General features: G+C 42.0%; 2 protein-coding genes across 9 annotated transcripts in view; one reads left to right on the top strand and one right to left on the bottom strand.

Annotated features, from left to right (window-relative positions):
- foxp2 (forkhead box P2) overlaps positions 1 to 8,132 on the bottom strand; it is a 105,189-nt gene extending 97,057 nt beyond the window's left edge. For 3 of the 7 annotated variants that reach the window (XM_071502069.1, XM_071502073.1, XM_071502075.1), the window contains exon 1: positions 6,505 to 8,131. The gene's annotated coding sequence lies outside the window, so the exon portion shown is untranslated. Of the gene's footprint in view, positions 1 to 6,504 lie in introns of all 7 variants that reach the window. The other 4 variants (XM_071502072.1, XM_071502078.1, XM_071502074.1 and 1 more) reach the window with 3 other exon arrangements.
- Positions 8,133 to 9,304: 1,172 nt separating this feature from the next.
- On the top strand, positions 9,305 to 17,345 carry LOC139635299 (protein phosphatase 1 regulatory subunit 3A-like). Of its 2 annotated transcripts, XM_071502467.1 has the most exons (5): positions 9,323 to 9,929; positions 10,802 to 11,671; positions 12,880 to 12,938; positions 13,080 to 13,174; positions 13,771 to 17,345. In XM_071502467.1, exons 1-5 carry the CDS (start codon positions 9,889 to 9,891, stop codon positions 17,104 to 17,106), a joined length of 4,401 nt encoding a protein of 1,466 aa, XP_071358568.1. In that variant the 5' UTR covers positions 9,323 to 9,888; the 3' UTR covers positions 17,107 to 17,345. The 2 variants fall into 2 exon arrangements, with proteins under 2 accessions (XP_071358569.1, XP_071358568.1); XM_071502468.1 differs by lacking the exon at positions 12,880 to 12,938 and having other exon boundaries at positions 9,305 to 9,929; positions 13,771 to 13,812.
- Positions 17,346 to 17,947: the final 602 nt, after the last annotated feature.

Raw genomic sequence — 17,947 nt, 5'->3', positions numbered from 1 at the left:
AGTCCTAGGTCTTTCCATTCATCCATCTATCTCCTAAGTCTAGGCTGAGGAAGGCACTCATAAAAAGACTACAATAGCACTAGATTAGAACAAGTTACAATGGATTAAACTGGCTTCGGCCACAGGTTAGTTATACTGGAAAACTAGAAAAGAAAATCAAAAATTCAACTTGCAATTTCAACTTCATTTAACACCTTCAAAGTCAGTCTAAATGGCTTTTTATACAACTGTGCTGCAAGTGAATCAAAGAGTGTTAATAAGTGTCTGTTAAAAATAACAAATCAATCCAGTAATCAGAGGAAGAGGGAGACTGTTGGACTGTCAAATACAGAGAAGATAAACATATTCTGCTGTCTCCCCTTCTCATTTTCCCCAGGTCTGGAAACAGCTTTGGTAATCTCAAACAGAGCTTTTGCATTACGCTCCTGCAATAACCTTTAATTTCATGGTGTATTTGTTGCATTCAGCGCACAGGCCGGATTACAACCGACAAGCTTTAGATTTATACAGGGAAAATAAACTGCATGGAGAGATCGTGATCTGTAGCCCCCCCCCCCCACCCCCCACCCCCACCCACCGCCATCATCACCGCCACCATCCTGCTTTTGTAGCAGTGTGTCTGGATGAAGGGGAGACCCCCACCAACAAGCATGCAGTTTACCAGTGAACAATTAGCCCCGGAGCAAGAGCACGCCCGGCACTGGCACATGTGGTTAAGAGGCGTGCGCTGCGGGAGAGCGCCAGATGATGAAGGGATGAGGATGGGAGGAGGAGGAGGAGGGGGGAGAGAGGAGAAGACACCGAGGGAAGGAGGTGTGTGGCGTGTGCCAGACACGCGTGTGCCAGTTTTTGGCTACTGGGCATGTCCTTTGTTATTCACTTACAGATACTCTTCACAGAGGAGATAAAGGCAGATAATGGGAGCAGTTACCACTCCACAAATCCAGCACAACTTTGACTCACAATTTTAGGAGACCATCCAGATTGAGCTGTAATGTGAAGGCATCCGATGGCTGAGTTGCTTTGCTACAAACACTTTCGCGTCCCTCCCCTAACCCCGCCTCAAGCATCTTTCTGCTTTGTAGCAATGCCAACTGGGCCCAGTGCCAGTCGCATTTGCAACCACAAGGGACCCTTGTCTTTTTGCCTTGCCTAATGAAATGACAAAACAACAGATTTGCATATGCAGAAACAGGTGCTGTAACAGGTTTGACTCCTTTTGACCCAAGCTATGTTAGAGAGAGAAAATGCAGAGAGAGGAAAAAAAAAAACATGCTGGAGAAGAAAAAGTTTATGACCAACAGCTGCCTGGAGGTATTTAGGCTCTGATGAGCACTCAAGACTGCACCATCTGCCCTGCTGCTTGCCAGAAGTGACAATCTAAATTAAAAACCACTCGTCAATTATCATAAAAATAAACCATTGTTTTGCTGGGTCCATATGTTGTGGCCATTTTATTTCGTTCTCAGAGAGTAGCATTGGAGGCTGAGCTTCCACGCTGATAGCTGTGATCCAGGGAAAATCCAGAGCGGCGCACGGTAGCCTGTAATTACGCTCCCACCGATCCGCTGTCTTCAGACCAGAGCCCTGCGTCATCCTACACATTATCCAAGTCCATCCTCTCCACATTACAGAGGAGAAAACCTAGTCCAGCCAATGTGGTGAAAACATGGCCATTGTTGAGAGTAGGATTATGGGTTGCCATCCGAGAGCACGAGCGAGGTGTTCAGATGGTGAAAGAAAATAAAATCACTACACTATACTTGCGTGTAACTAGATAACTGCTATTATGATTTATGCAAATGTATATTTCCATGCCAGACACAAAAATTGTGGTAGAGTGTGTGCGGCTGCGAAGCAACACAAACATAAAGTGATGCGTTTCTGAAAATGTCAAATGTCTCCCCTCCACATTCTGACCAAATAATGTCCTGACCCAAAGGGTTTGACTGGAAACGTTTCTTTTGTCCTCAAATGAAAGACAAAGCTACTGTACAACACCCCTGCTCGCCAAGGCCACTTTACCACCACCACCCAACCCCCCATTTCCATTTTTCCGCCTGTTTTTATTTAGGTGAGTGAGACAGAAGGAACAAACCTGAGACAGTCGTGACCCTGCGCGAGTGCTGTAACTTGGTCTAGAGCTACGCCGGCAGAAGGCAGCACCATATGCCCTCAGCCCCGAGCTGGATGCTCTTTCTGCAGCCTAATGTGCCTGTCAAAAACTGTTACTGTCACAACCCCCCCCCCCCCCCTCCATGTTTTTTTTCCTCTCACAACATGTTAGAAATAAACATTTTCTTCCTTTTAAACATTTTCTTCAAGAGGAAAGGTCCTTGGAGATGTGAGTTCACAGAGAATGCAGTAACTGTTTGTTTGTGTTTTCAACCAGCATGCAACTCATCAATAAGTCGTCCGTGGCTGAAGCTCAGCTCTCACAGCCGCACACATTAAAAAACTTATCATCTTTCTTAGGCTTCATTAGGTTCTGGTTTCAGTTAAGACACATCAATCAGGTTGGAATCACAACTTTCTCTTCGTTTTTCCTGTGCAGTGTATATCACACTACTCATCTCATTATAAAAGATGCAAGACACGTCTTAATAAAAGGCCCTTCAAACAATGAGTTGGCTACCACTGTTTTCCTCAGTGCTGTCTCACATGAGGTTTGGCTGTTTACCAGTGACAGGCTGACGGCTGAATGCAGTCTGAGCAATAGTGACCTTGCCTTTTACCATGAGTGACCCTCTATCTTTAATTCAGGGCGAGACCCCAAAACCAACAAATTTTTTCACACCAGGACACTGTCCATCTGACCGTGACTTGAATAAAAGCTGCAATGCCTTCACACCACACTGACCAGCAAGAAAACATGCAATTGTTAACTCAGCAAGGAAGGGGTGGAAAAAAGCAAAGCGATGCAAGGTCTGTGGCTGCTGTCGGTGAACTGTGATTCAAATGAGTACATAGTTTATTTGGATAAACAGACTGATAGGTCAGCTGGTGTTACAGGCCAGGCTTGTGGCAGTCTGTAGTGTCAGCTCAACGGCAGACTGTTAAATAAAAGGTCACGGTCAAGACCATGGTGCCAAGAGGTGAACTCTAAACCTTATGAAAAGGCATGAGTTACTTTACATAGCTTTAAAGAAACACTGTGCACAGAAACCAAAAAGTTGGTTTTCTAACTCTGCATGAATGTCCCTCTCCAGTTCAGACTCTGACACGCTGTGAGGTTATATGCACCAGCCAAGAGCTAAACACTTTTTGCCTTGTGAGAGTTGGGTCATTTGTTTTTGGCTTCAGGATCATTAGTGGGAGGTTAGATGACAAAAAAATCGAATATTTGCAGAACAATCTTTGCAGGACATTTTGAAATTTGATTGTTTTGGTCTTGCTAAACATATAACCACGTAGTCATTTTTTTTTTTTTTTTTTTAACTTGGCCAAGCAAACATGAAACCCACAATGATGAACTCAAACAAAATCTACACGTGGCTATGATCGGAGATGAAACAAATGGCCAGTGTGAAAAAGTGACTGCCTCATTCTTTTCTCAAATAGGTCTTACAGTAAGTTACCATTGTGTGGGCAGCCTGCAATCTCCTTTCTAATCCTCATCCCCTGACCCCACCCTGCACAGCTTTCTCCGGCCAAACAGTCACAACGTTCCTTGCTGACAACAGCGTCGAGTCGGGCTTAAGAAGTGACCCAGAGCGTAACTAAAAAAGTCTGAGCTGTCTCAAGACTCTTAGTAACTGGGGCACACAAAACATCATTACTGTGATGTGGATAATTACAGTGCAAAAGGGTGGCCTCTTAAGCATGTAATACACTCTTTTATCTTGAGAAGTCAATCTTTCCAAGGCTGACAGCTTGCAGCATATGATCCTGGTAAACAAATACTTTTGCGCGGCACAAAAGTGCCATTAAAGGCCAAAACTGTCAACACAAATTCCATTCTTACAAGGGGGAGGGAACTGAAGTAGGAGGGAGGGGGTGAAGGGGAGGAGGAAAAAAGGACTTGATCACTTCTGGTTGCTTTAACTTGCATGGAGGTTGTCATGGAAACATTTCTATGAAGTTAACAGGGGTAAAACCTGAACACTGGCCATCTAATTGCCTTAAGCTTAGTAACGGGGCCAAGATAGCCATATATGAAAACACACAGTGTAGGTTATGTGGACAGGCTCAGCGAGATGTTTAGAAAAGTGACGCTGGTGCACCCCTCCCCTGATTTTCTTACCCATTCCCCCCCACCACCAAACGCAGCAACACCTCAAGGGTTGAGCGAGCAGTCTGTTTCATTACAGAGGTGTTGGGGGATGGGTGATGGTGCAATTCAAAAGCTAATCCAAAAGTGAGCAAGTGTTTCATTGCCTTGGATGTAGTACGATTCAAAACAGAGTTGATGTGATCAGTGCATAAAACCCACCTTCTGGACCTTTTCTAAACTGCACTCAGTCATTTTGAACATGGACTGTATTGCCAGTTTAAGTGGTTTCTGCATTCACAGCAAATGCATGCAAAGTTTTCACTGGGCTCTGAGAATTACAAATACAAAGCATTTTCTACTTCAGCTCTGCCGGAAGCAACAATTTCCACATCTTAGATAAAATCATGCATCAACCAGTGTTCACTGAGCTGAAAGCTGAATCTTAATTTTGATAAATGATTGAAACGTATGACAGGGTATACACATTAATCCTGTGGAGGACATTCATTTTCCTATTACCATAATGTAGAGCACGACCGCCCGATGATAAATGCAGCAATCAAAAAATGGACGCAGAGTGGGGAGAGTCGGGGTAATAAGTGCACTGCTCCCAACAACGGTCAGTCTTGGAGGGAGACTAATGGGAAGTCTCTCTCCATCTCTCTCACTGCCTTGGCAAAAAAAATGCATCCCGTTTTACAAAAGTGACCTTACTTACCGGAAAACACCACCCTGGCAACAAGTAAACAAGAGAGCACGGACTGTTTTAAACATGCTTTAAGAAATGATTACTGGGGCACTTCAACAGAGGGGCTGATTGTGCACTGTCGCTGACATATTTCACTAGGGGCATTTATTGCCGCCTGGCCTTTGAAGAGTGAGAGCTGCTGAGTGAGGGGGGAACTGGCCCACACCTGCATAACTGAGGAGGGAACACCTGTGCACCCTGCGGCTGGAACAAGGAGGGTCGATACAGCTAATCCAGGGGTGAAAGCTGATCAGAGGACAGGCCCGAAGAGTTCAGCAGCTCCCACTACCTTGTTAGCCTTTCTTTACAAAAAAAAAAAAAAAAAAAGTTACATCTATTGATATTTGGGCCAGAGTGATTGCATGAGAACAGTGGCAAGACACAGAGAGTGAAATAGAGGAACTCAGCAGAAGCTTTTATGAGCTTTTGGTGTTAAGATTAATTAGTCTGAATTTAACCATCATGAAAACCGATATGCCTCCAGCAACTCTGTTTGTTTCTGGACAACGAAAAAAGATGGGATATAAAAATGGAGCAAGCAAGCACGGTAAGGTGTTGACTGCTGATGATCATAGATACTGATCGTGCAGATATTGTGACTGTGCTGATAAAGCACTGATAATTGATAATTATACAGCATATACTTAAAAATCGATTTGCATTTTATTTTTTTATTGTATAAACTTGAGCTTAAGAAACTGAGGCAATAGTTTTTAAATAATATAAGCACCAACTTAAAAAAGTAAATTCAACCCCTGTGTGTCAAAGGTGACAATACCATGGCTACAACACTAAAGGAATAAAAAAAAGTAATCCTTGTCTGTTTGATTAAATAAGAAAATTAGGATGACATATAGATATAGTATATTTATTACCTTTACGTGTAACCAGTTGTATTACATATAATTAATTCACTGTTTGCTTCTGTTGTTAGTTCTTACTGCAATAGCCTACAGAAATAATCAATAACAGCAAACACTAAATAGGTTGTAAAATAGCTTTCAGTGACATTAATACAGATATAATCTGACATTTAATGCTGTCCAAGGCGCGTAGAGATCAAACACAAATCTAGCAGGATAATTATATATGACCTGATTTTACCACATTTCTGTACGGGATACGCGTTAAAATTGTGTTTTCAGGCAGATCATTTAGCACTCGGTGGTAAATAATAAATAATCGCTTATGGGCTACAATCTGCAAGCCGCATTTATTAATTGAATTAAAGGTCACAACATGAGGCAGGAAACAATAAGTCGGATTTTCATAAGTCAGCGTTCAGCGTCCAGACCAGGTCCGAGGGTCGTGACATGAAAACGCCGACCGCTATGCTCGGTAAAACCTGTGGACAGCTGCTCGGTAATTAAAAAGCACAGGAAGTCCGCACGCAGCGTAAAGGCGAAATAATCAAGTTGCGACGCGCCGGATAACACAGAGCAAACTTGTGGCCGGCGGTCCGCTTCCTAATTCAAGTGCAGTGGACGGAGAAGTAAAGTCAAAGAGTGCGGAGAGAAATAAGCTCTTGGGCTGAAAAACTTACCACAAAAAAATGGCAGGTATATTTCCCTCACGGTAAAGTCACAGGGACACACCAGGTGAGAAGTCGTCGTCCTCTATACTTGCAGAGATCTTCACACGTGACTGCCCAAGTTCACCATAACGCAGGGAAAATGAACAACAAGCTGCAGAGTAAATAAAAAGCTCAAATATTCCTCCGCTGGGCACCGCTGTCGGAGACACACACACACTCTCTCTCCTGCTGTCTCCCGTCAACGCCGCTGTTATTACTAATGCAACAGAGGGGAAAGCAGTACACTTAGCCCTGTTTGAATGACGCGCAATGCGAGGAAGAAGCGGCTTGTTTTTTTTTTTTTTTTTTTTTTCTTCGTTACGATTCAAACACACATCAAGCTGTATCCCAGCAAGCAAGTATATTTGGGACTAGAAACCCCCCCCCAGGGGAGGCACTTGCTTGTGCGCGGAGGTTCAGTGTTGTTATTTTTGGGTGTACTGCGACCCCGTGTGACGTCAGGGGCCACCTGCTATGTAAACAAAAAGTATTTTTAAAAGTTTGTTTCCCCCTTTTTAAACGTTTCACGGGTTTGGTGCTGCTCTGTTAGCGGCTCAACTTAACTTCGGAGTGGTACGAGTCCTTGCAGCCATGAAGACGCTTCGCGGTGTCGTACATTGTTATTGTCGGGGATTGAACCGGTAACCCTCCAGTAACGGGACGGTCCCTCCGATCCACAGATAAGTGCGCCCGTAGCTGTAGCTGAGAAACTTGGGCTTAGATGACGGAAGCCGCCAAGACCTCGCTTTATTGCAAAGACATCTGCGAGTGGGGACTATATGAAAAAAAAGAACGAATAGCTTTATGTTCCCATGATGTGCCTGTAATATTTCAGCCAGAAATATTCTGCTTTTTCTCTGGTAGCCTACTCTACAGCGACCACACAATGACCGACATCAAACCCTAGTTTTTTTCCCTTTTAATAATAGTATAAGATACTCTTATAGGAAGTTGTGTGTTTTTCTTGTCATATTTGTGTAGGAAACTACCCAAATATTCTAAGCCTCCCACAGTCCTGCATAAAGAAAGTATATAATCATTGCTGTGGAAATTAAATCAGATTACATCGATGCAAAATTACGGTCAAATTTGTGAAAAACAAAACAAACCTTAGCTTCATGATCCACCAAGTCAGAATATAGACTGTACGTTCAATGGCATTTTTGGTCACATTCTTTAAATTAACCTCAATTTCAAAATCCATTTTATATGCACCTTATTAATTTATACGTTTGCAGAGAAAAATATACTTATTTATAGTCGTCTAGAAGTGTGTGCATACAGAAAAATAATGGGAAACCTACGATTGTAAATATGTTAGGCTATATAATATTACGATTAGTGTTATTAAAATGCGCATTTACATATTTTCATGTAAACAGCTTTAACTTATTCTAAATTTCAGATTAGTATTACTGCTAAATAAAGACTTTATTAGAAAAAGAAGATATAACAAGATATGAGTGTTTGAAGGAATTTTTCTTACCCATTCTGTCATAGACCCTCACAGGGTAATTTAGCCTATTTATTCATTTAATATTAGAAACGAAGCCAGTCACACACTGAGCAGTAGTTAAAATGGTTTGCTTTCATTTACCTCGTCTTTCTTTTCCCCTTTTTTTTTCAAACTGCTGAGACGTTCACGGTCAAGAAATGAATGACCAGATTATTATCAGTTGAAGAAAAGAAAGGGTGGGTGGGTGGGGGGGGTGGGGGGCAAGTTTTTCAAAATGTAAGAGACGCGAGAAGTCTATCATGCCTCATTCTCTCTGCTGTCAACATTTTGAAATGCTATATTTCATGAGTTATTTGTGATATGATTAATTATGAAAAATTTGATTTATATCTACATGGATAAGAGGGTTATGGTTGATTCTTTAAGTAAAAGAAACACAGTTTGCAGTCGACATGTATCAATCCGGATGAAAGGAAAAAAATAAAATACATTAATAAGGCCAAACATAAAAGCCATAAAATACTCCATATCTCCTTATTAGTTGTTATTGTTAATATTATAGTCTAATCCATCCCCAATAGCCTACTGCTACTAAAACTATTTCCCCACTCTGTTGGACAGTCTGGATATCCTGAACCATTACCTTGTTTCCAAAATATATTACAATTGGCCTTGCTATGCAGAAGAAATATCAGTCAAATTGATATTTGATGTGATGAAAAAAAACCCAAAACAAAACATTGGCTTATTTCAAAATATAGGAAGGACAGACCTATCAGATTACCTTATGTTCTTGTGGTTAGTTTTCCTGATATTTGTGTTTTTATGTTACAAACCGTAATTGCGATTAAAAATTCCATCAAATAGAAACAGGAGGAAACAGCATCTGGGAAATGATGAGGATAGGAGAGGAACTGTGGTCGTTTGCTGCCACCTACTGATCACCACTGGTAATAAAGTCTGTCCAGGGTAACAACTAAGACAAAGGACTGTAAATAACACTTGGGAAGTTTCCTGATTTCCCCTTCCCCTCCACACTGACTGATTTCTCTCTAACAGTATCTGCACACTTGTAACTCATTATCACACAAAAAGTGCAAACTGAAAATGCAAATTCCTTTGGCTGAAATGTTGGGAAGTGTATTTTACTCTGATCACATAGTGCCATCTACTGATGTACACCAGACATACAAGAGGTTGACAAAATAACACAAGCGAACAAATTTTTGTTAAAAAGGATGTTGACTCACCTCTTTGATTTCTTTTTTTAATTCATTTTGTTTTGTGTAAGTTGTTTTGTCCATCTCCTTTCTACAAACTGTTTGCATTGCAGATGATTGTATTTAACTATTAACATATAGCATTTTCAACACTCATTCATTTACAGAAGTTGCAGATGAGAAATTATGATACTATTTAAAGACCAAAGCTGCAAATGAAAGTCAAAAGAGAATCTCTTTGGATTCAAAATGTAAAACAAAGGATCTTTTGAGCACAAAAACCTCCTCACCTACCTGTGAAGGATCGTATAACCAGCACTAGAATCTGTTTACAAGATATGCAGGATTTTGGGGGGTGGAGTTACACTGCATATCAAGGATTAGTTGAATTAAACTTCCTGTCTGAGACACCCAGTCTGCTTCAAGATGCAGTGAACTTAAAAAAAAGTCTGTCTCTGATGACAATGATACGAGAGGATTTGTAGATTCTCATACCAAACGCCAACACACAATAACTTCATACATTATTGATCCCAATGGGGAAATTCTCTTTCCTTGCACTCTCCACATGGCGGTCAGAGGACAGCATCAGCTCCCCTGCAGCCCACAGGGTGACACTCTTGCGATCCAGCAGAGCAGACGCTTACCAACACAAGACCTGTGACCTGTGGTTCTCCAATGGCAGACCTACAATACAGCATCCTACTACACAACTTCAAGTGTGTGTGTGTGTGTGTGTGTGTGTATATGATTACGCAGTTAAATTTTGAACAGTTAAAGCAAAATGCTACATTTAATCAGAGCAGTGACTTCATGCAGTGTATTATTAACGAACACAGGACATTTTTCAGTGAAGTGGATGACCAACATCCTCAGATTAGAAATATTGCTGCATTTTTATTCAATATCCAGTGAAGGCTAATGAGCTAATGATGCTAGAAAGTGGTATTTCAGCGTCCATTTCTGCTCAAGAAGAAGAAAAAGAAAGAAGCTTTGTCTCCATTAAGCTTATAGCTGTTCAGCTGTATGTTAACACACACAGGGTACATCACAGTTTAACAAAATGATATAAAATCAGGGAAGAACAGACAATCACAGTGTAACAGATAATGCAAACACACAGTAACAGTATGAGGTGTGAATTATCAATAAACAGGTAAGGTGTCTGCTCTAGAAATGGCCTGTGTAGTTTTTGAACAAACCTTTGGTTACATGACAGTCTCTGTTATCACTGGGCCCCCATACAGACACCATGTTGTGCCATTACACTCAGATCAACATCCATAATCCAGACAAAGATTTAAAAATTAAAATGCAGATGGTTAGTTTGGATTTTTGAACATTTTCACATTTGAAATATGGACCTTTTTGTACATTAGTTTTACTTTAACGTGCCTTTTAAAAACTATATTTCATCTATTTATTTTGTAACTAGCAAACATATTATGAGAGGATAACTGAGGGGATAACTGGCCTGCTGTGGTCTAGTTATATGTGTCCTATTAATAGGCCTGGCTCAGACTCACAATGTTCAGCTGTAACCGAACTCCATCTGTCAAGTCACGTCCTCTCCCTGCTCTCCCTTCTACAGTGTCACTGCAGCCAGGCTAGGGGCACTCTGGTCTGTGCCACCCTCCAAGCCAGACAGACGGCAGGACAGGCCTCTCAGACCATCGCACATTATGGAGGCTCTGTATATACAACCCTTGGAAGAGGATGGGATGATGATGGAGGAGGAGGAATGGGGAAAAAGTGGGGAACAGGAAAAGGGAGGAAATGAGGCCTTGCCTCCCACGGGCTCCACCACAGACGAGGAAACAGATGAGGACTCTGAACCAGAGCCCCCACCAGTCGTCCGCAGGAAGGTGTCATTTGCTGATGCATTTGGTCTGAACCTGGTATCAGTTAAGGAGTTTGATGATGTTGAAGTTGAGTCAGAGGTCAGCCAGCTTCCTGAGATGGAGGCAACCAATCCTTTAGAGGAATTCTACATGTCCTGTCTGTTTACAGTACCATCATCCCCGGAAGAGCTGGACCAGAGGCTACAGGTGCAGATGATTGAACTGGAGAGCATTGAGCTTCTCCCAGGAACCACCACTCTCCGTGGCATCATCAGGGTGGTCAACCTCTGCTACAGTAAGTCTGTTTATGCCCGGATCACCCTGGATTGCTGGAACAGCTACTTTGACCTGTTGGCGGAGTATTTGCCCGGATCCAGTGACAAGAAAACAGACCGGTTTACTTTCAAGTACACCCTGATTCCCCCCTTTGAGAAAGAGGGGACCAGAGTGGATTTCTGCCTGCGTTATGAAACACCAGTGGGCACTTTCTGGGCTAACAACAAGGACATTAACTATGTGCTGTTCTGCCACCAGAAAGGACAGGTGAAAGAGCAAGGGCCTCAAGTGCTAGAGGAGAGTCCCAGCTACAAGAGCAAAAAGAGCTGTCTCAGGGCTAACAGGTGAGCGAAGCTGAGGCTGAATCTTTTTTTAAACATGCCACTGCTGAAGGACGTCACGTCACCCTCATATGTCAACAATAGATGTCATGACACAGTCACCAATATTGAAATGAAATGTTGGCTGTTTGGATCCATCAGGGAAAACTTTTCACAGAAGCAAAATCATTAAAAGATCTTACAGTCACTGCCTGGCAGACATCAACCAGAAACAGAAGAAGACTCAAAATAATTGTCAGTAGGAAAATTTGAAATTGTTGTGAGTCTCTCTTTAAACTGAGCTATTCTTCTCATTAGGTGGAGGCATAAGCTAATATTGCTTGCTGGCTGGGGCTTTTGAGTGTTTACAGTAAGCACTTGTGTAAGTTTTCAGTGATGGATGTTTGGACTGTACAGCACATATTGCCCATTTAAGGTCAGCTTTCTGTCCAGGTTTCCATGACGTCTCAGTGTGGCAAGGAGAGACAGATATTCCTACTTTGACACCAGCTGTTTTTTCTGCTTTAGGAATAAAAGTTCTTTATGTATGCATGTTCTGGTCCAATTCGCTTCAGTATAAAAGTTGTAGAAATGCGATAATGCTGATAAAAATATGTCAAGGCTGCTGGCACAAGTACATGCTGACTGCATTGAAACAAGCACAACAACTAGTTTGTGTACACCTATTACAGTGTCTCGCAGGGCAAGTGCTGAGGCAGGTATAGTACAGCAGAGATGAAGAAAAACAACAAAATAAAAAGTGCTGAGGATGCCTCTGATATAATACACAGACTAGATGAAAGCGCTGACCCCTCTTTATTCCACCATTTCACTAAAACTTGTGAAGATGAGACATAGTATAGATAAAGGGTATATTGCCAAGTTAAAGAAACAATTACAAGTCTTGAGACATTATGGGACACAGTGGATGGTGCAAAGTCGGTGCCAATGAGTATGACCCATTTAATCTGAAAATCTATTCCATACACCTCCACTCTTTTTTAGATTCACCTAGTGGAAGAAAATACATCCAAACACGAAAAAAAAAAATGGAGCATCAATCTAAAATTTGATTTTTCATTTTGTTGTAGTTGTTGTTGAAACAAATTCAGAATTTTGGAATTAAAACCTTCAAAACAAAATATTTAAACCTAATATCATAGTTGTGTAGTATCTGTAACACATATCTGTGAGCTTATGTAACACTCTTACTATCTAATTTTGAACTACAGGAGGGGAAGTGCAGAGGAACAGACCAAGGAGACCATTAACACAGCAACAGTTTCTGCAAGTGTGTATACTTAATGTTTCTGTGTGTGTGTGTGTGTGTGTGTGTGTGTGTATGCATGTAGATGACTGTCTGTGTTTATCTAACAGTGTGTATAGATATGCAGGCAAACTTTGATCCTTGTATTTGTCACTTACTTTGCAGAAGCACAGGCCAATGATAAAGCAGAGGAGGCCAGAAAGACAGTGGACAACGCAGAGATACACTCATTATTTTACCGTCAAGAACACAAACCTTTGGTGAGGTTCATGTATTATCTTTGGGAGTTTTCTTGAAGTCAACAGTTCATGATCAGTGCTAGTCAGATGTACCCCACAAACATCACTCTTATTTGTGTCCTCAGTAGATATGAAACTGTAGAAATGAAGTGAGAAACTAAGTGTGTTCTTTCAAAGGTACAAACGGTAACTCAGCCAGATATGCAAGTCACACTGCACTCCACTGAGTGAGTCCTAGAAGGATATGGAACGTCAGCTCGCCTGTCATTTGAGAACATGTCTGAAATCACTTGTGCAAACTATTAATAATAAATGCAACCTGCATGTAGACCTGTGTAAACTTGCAGCAAAGTTGATGATGTAAACAAAAAAAAAGCTTATGTGCTGAGGTTGCAGCAGTGTTGCAGTCCATTGCATCATCACAGTAATGTTACATATCAAAGATATGTAACTCAAACAATGGGCCATTACACAAATGTTTTGTCATCAAGCCAGTATTAGGATTTAAAGCAGCAGATGACCTTAAATACTAACAAAATATCATGCTGGTAGCCGCTGGTTACAGTTCAAGTAGTTCAAGTATAAATACTTGGCTTGACCTTTGGTCTTTCTGACAGGTGGATAGTGTAAAAAGCCGGAACAGAGCAACACGTTTGGCACGTGTGAAGGACTACCTCTCCAAGGGGAGACAGCAGGTACCAAAGGCTTATTCACATGACTCAGTTGGTGGCCAGAGGGTTTCTCAGCCTATGCCAGCTCTCTGGAGTGACTCTGCCAGCTGTTTCTATAACCGCCAGAAAAAACAACCCAACGAGAGTCCACAGGTCCTCACCTACCATCAGATTCCTCTGCTTACACTGGACTGGAACAATGATAAGCCGCAGCTGTGGGGGGCTGCTGACATGGATGATATCTGGACTGGAAGTGCTAAACTGTCCTTGTCAAAAGCGTCAGAGGAAAAAATAGAAGATACGCCTTCTGTTAGTGATATGTGGGAGACATTTCTTAATGGCACAGACGACACCGCTGATAAAGAAACCTCAGTGTGTGATGTATGGCAGGAATTTCTTAATGGGCCGAGCAGTAAGGAGCACTCTGGTGTTCCAGAGTCAGAATGGCTGCAGACAGCAGCATCAGTGTCTCCCTCAAATGATAAGGAGCCCAGAACCCAATATGTAGCAAGCAGTCAAGAGTTTCAAGAATTTCAGGTGGGCACGGATACATCCACCACGTTACAAGCACTCACCCCGGCTGCATGTCAGCTGCTGTCGGACAAACGTGAAACACCACTGGCTAATGTCGCCTTGAACACTGAAGACCACCAGCCAGCAGAGGCATGTGTCACCAGTCCAAGAGATGACAACACAGCGACACGAGATGCATCCCAAAGGTCACAGACAAACTCTGTAACAGACACTTTGCAGGAATTTAGCCTCAAGGGGGCAACGCCTGTGTCCGAGGGCTCTGTTGACAGTTCAGCTGAGTGTCACGAGCATGCGATCTGGGAGCGAGAAAGAGAAGGAATAAAAGCAAAAACAGAAGGAACAGAAGGAGATGAGCCATTCGCACCACACACAGCTGACTTAGTAACAAACTCAGGGGAGTCGAAGACAACAGACATGACAGTAATGCCAGAGTCTGAGAATGCCAGCACTGCTGATAGGATCTCTCAGGGAGCAAGGCTGGATGAGGGTCTTTCTTCCAGTGGGGAAGGCGAGGTTACAGGTACTACTCACAATGCAATGGATGACACGCTGGCATTTAGGGAGACAATCAGACAGGGGACAAAGGATGATGGGGAAAGGTTTGTCTTTTCCATGTCCAGACAAAGAGCAGAGGAAAGGATCATGACGAATTGTAAGGAAAATAAAGTATCTGGAGAAGAGGAGATATTTAGGCCACATAAAACAGAGGAGTGTGAAATCTCCCAGAGGTATGCAGATGAAAAGCAATGTGAGGAATTCAGGCTGAACCAAAAGAGTAAAAATCCATTACAGGAGAACAAGGGAGATGAAAATGAAATAAGACCTGTGCGGTCACATGCACATGAAATCAATCCAAACCAAACATGGGAAGAGAATTTCAGACCAAGCCTTTTAATGGAAAGTGAATTCAATTTGGACGAATTAGAAAACAAAGATATGGCATCATTTAACAAAGAGGGATTCAGACAGACACAGATGGAAAATTCATATAGTGAAAAAGGCAAAGAAACAAAGAGACAAATTGATGCAGAAGCTGAAATTATCCGCGAATTAGATGAGGAAACATGGCGACATAACGACAAAGCTTTACAAATGAATTCATCAGTCTGGGAGACAGGAAACACATCAGTAATTTCAGAAATACATAATAAACTGGGGGAACAAACAGGGGAAGAACTGTACGTTCAGAAGGAGGAGAAGGACTCAACACTGACAGTAGAGGAAAATGTTCTGAAATCTGAAACAGGTGAAAATGTATTAGACTCAAATCAGACAGAAGAAGGAAAAAGCTTGAGTTGTAGTGGAGTAACTGTGGAGCAACAGGAAATAAACCCATGGTCTCAGAACACACACACTGTAGAATCAAGGGAAAGGATAAAGTTCTTCCAAAGTGAACATGAAAGATTCAGACCTTTTCCAACAGATAAATGCAACTCGAACCCCACAGAGGTGGTAGAATTGAGATGGACATCATCACGGGACGTTATGAAGGGTCAGGTAGAGGATGTAGGCAGTGAAATGAGCCCAGGAGAAGTTATTGTGAAGGAGAACGTTGCAAAGAAAGACAATTCAACAGAACTTCGGCACCAACCTGAGACAACAGAAATAATAGAGGAAGATATGAGTCATACAGACAAAGATGAGAGAGTGAGTGTTGGAGAGCTGAAAACAGAAGCAACGGGGGAGTTGATGGGTAATATGGAGGACCCTCAGGGGGAGAGGAAGAAGGCACCAGCTGAATTGAAAGAACAAGAGTTGTCAGCAGAAGGTGAGAGCTTTCCACGTGTTGAATATAAAAAACTGTCAGAGGGAACAAAAGAACCTATTACAGCAGAAAATACTGTAGCACTTGAAGTGATGGAGTCGGGAGTGGAGAAGATGTTCATAGAAAGATTTGGAGAAGATTTGGTCCGGGGGGTTTGGGAAGATGTGTTTGGTCAGAAAGTGCAGGCCTCTAAAAGAGACATAAATATCATTGATGGAATGGGGACAGATATGGGGCTGGCAGATATACCTGATATTACATGTGATTCCCAGCTTCTTTTTGAGAAAGATGTCACTGAGGCTTTTGATTCAGGTATATTTTCCTTGACAGAATTACCAACAGATCCAAATTTAAGTCACTGTCAAGAGGAAACCATAGTGACTAATAGCAATGAATACTCCCCAAAAGAAAGAAGTCAGCCACTCACCACAATAGAGCAAAGTCCCTTTCTCTCTGAATTACAGACAGATTTGAATTTAAGTGCTCATCTCAGTCAAGATCTCACTGCCACTTTAGCTGCTCTGAGTAAGGAGTCATTGACTAAATCAGCCCAAACTCTCAGCCCTCTAAAGGATCAGGAAGACCACTCTCAAATAAAAAACAGATTAGTCACCCGTCAGGAGACAGGTAGACAAAAAGAAGACTGTGCAGTCGCCCACAAGGAGAATATCAATCGATCCGCCCACCTGTCTCACAAACATCCGAGCTCCTCCTCTGAGAAATTGACAGAGTCTGATGGTCTCGTATGGTGGAGTATATTATACATGCTCAGTCACATCTCCAGGCTTGTAATATGCGCCCTTTTAGTTGCTGGATTCTTTGTCATCATTTTCCTCTATGATTTCCCAGCATTCTTTGCATTCTACATATTTTCATTGAGCTGGTGGTTTTATAAGTGGAAGAGCCATCGGGTGACAATGAAGAAGGGGATAGGGCATGAGTTTGCAGAGAGAAGAGAAGGTGTTAAAGAGTGCAGTGTGTAGCATCAACAACAACTGTCAGATTTTCCATTTCTTCAAACTTTCGCACTGTACATTCAGACTGGTGAGACCACGGTGGGACACCTTGTCGCCCACTGTATTTGTCTACCTTTTATAACCAGTTCAAGTTAAGAGTTTTTTTCTCTTACTCTCTACTGGTGAAAAAGGACAAACACATCGAGAGTGACATCACATACAATACATACAGACAAAACCCTGTCTCCCACCCTGAAGTGCCCCCAGACCCTTTGGGCATTTTTCTGCCAGTCATTTCTTCCATCCCTCTACTAAGCACTCAAACCCAACCCAACCTGCCACTCTGAACACACAAAAAAGTTAAAGATGAAAAAAATAGTTAAAAAACAAATGGGTGAAAGTGTATACCTTTTTTTCTCATCTTCCTCTCCCCCTTCTCCTCTCTCTCTCTCTCTCTCTCTCTCTCTCTCTCTCTCTCACACACACACACACACACACACACACAGGGCTAATACTAATCAATACAGATCCAAAGAACAATATTATGACAAATTGAAAAAAGAAAAATAAGACAAAATGTAATATAACAATACAAATACCTTGTAAATGTGTGTTTGTCAGAGACAGGAAGAGGGGGAAATGATAATAGTCATAATAGTAATTATACCAGTCTTATGTAGCGAGTGTGGTAGACAGCAATGGGGGAAGAAAAGAGGAGACAGAAGAAAAGACAGAAAGAAGAACAGAGAGATATGAGAGAAAAAAATATTTGTCTGTGTGTGTGTGTGTGTGTTTGTGAATATGCCTGTAGATGTGTTGTTTGAGAGATGGCTATCATAGCTGGGACCTGTGGTCATGTATGTAGCTT

The sequence above is a fragment of the Trachinotus anak genome, unplaced genomic scaffold (assembly GCF_046630095.1).
Source record: "Trachinotus anak isolate AG129_WGS33_773 ecotype Australia unplaced genomic scaffold, CSIRO_AGI_Tana_v1 ptg000018l, whole genome shotgun sequence".
In the NCBI taxonomy this organism is placed as follows: domain Eukaryota; kingdom Metazoa; phylum Chordata; class Actinopteri; order Carangiformes; family Carangidae; genus Trachinotus; species Trachinotus anak.
Note: the sequence above shows the minus strand (reverse complement) of the source record. Positions and strands in the feature narration are given on the sequence as shown.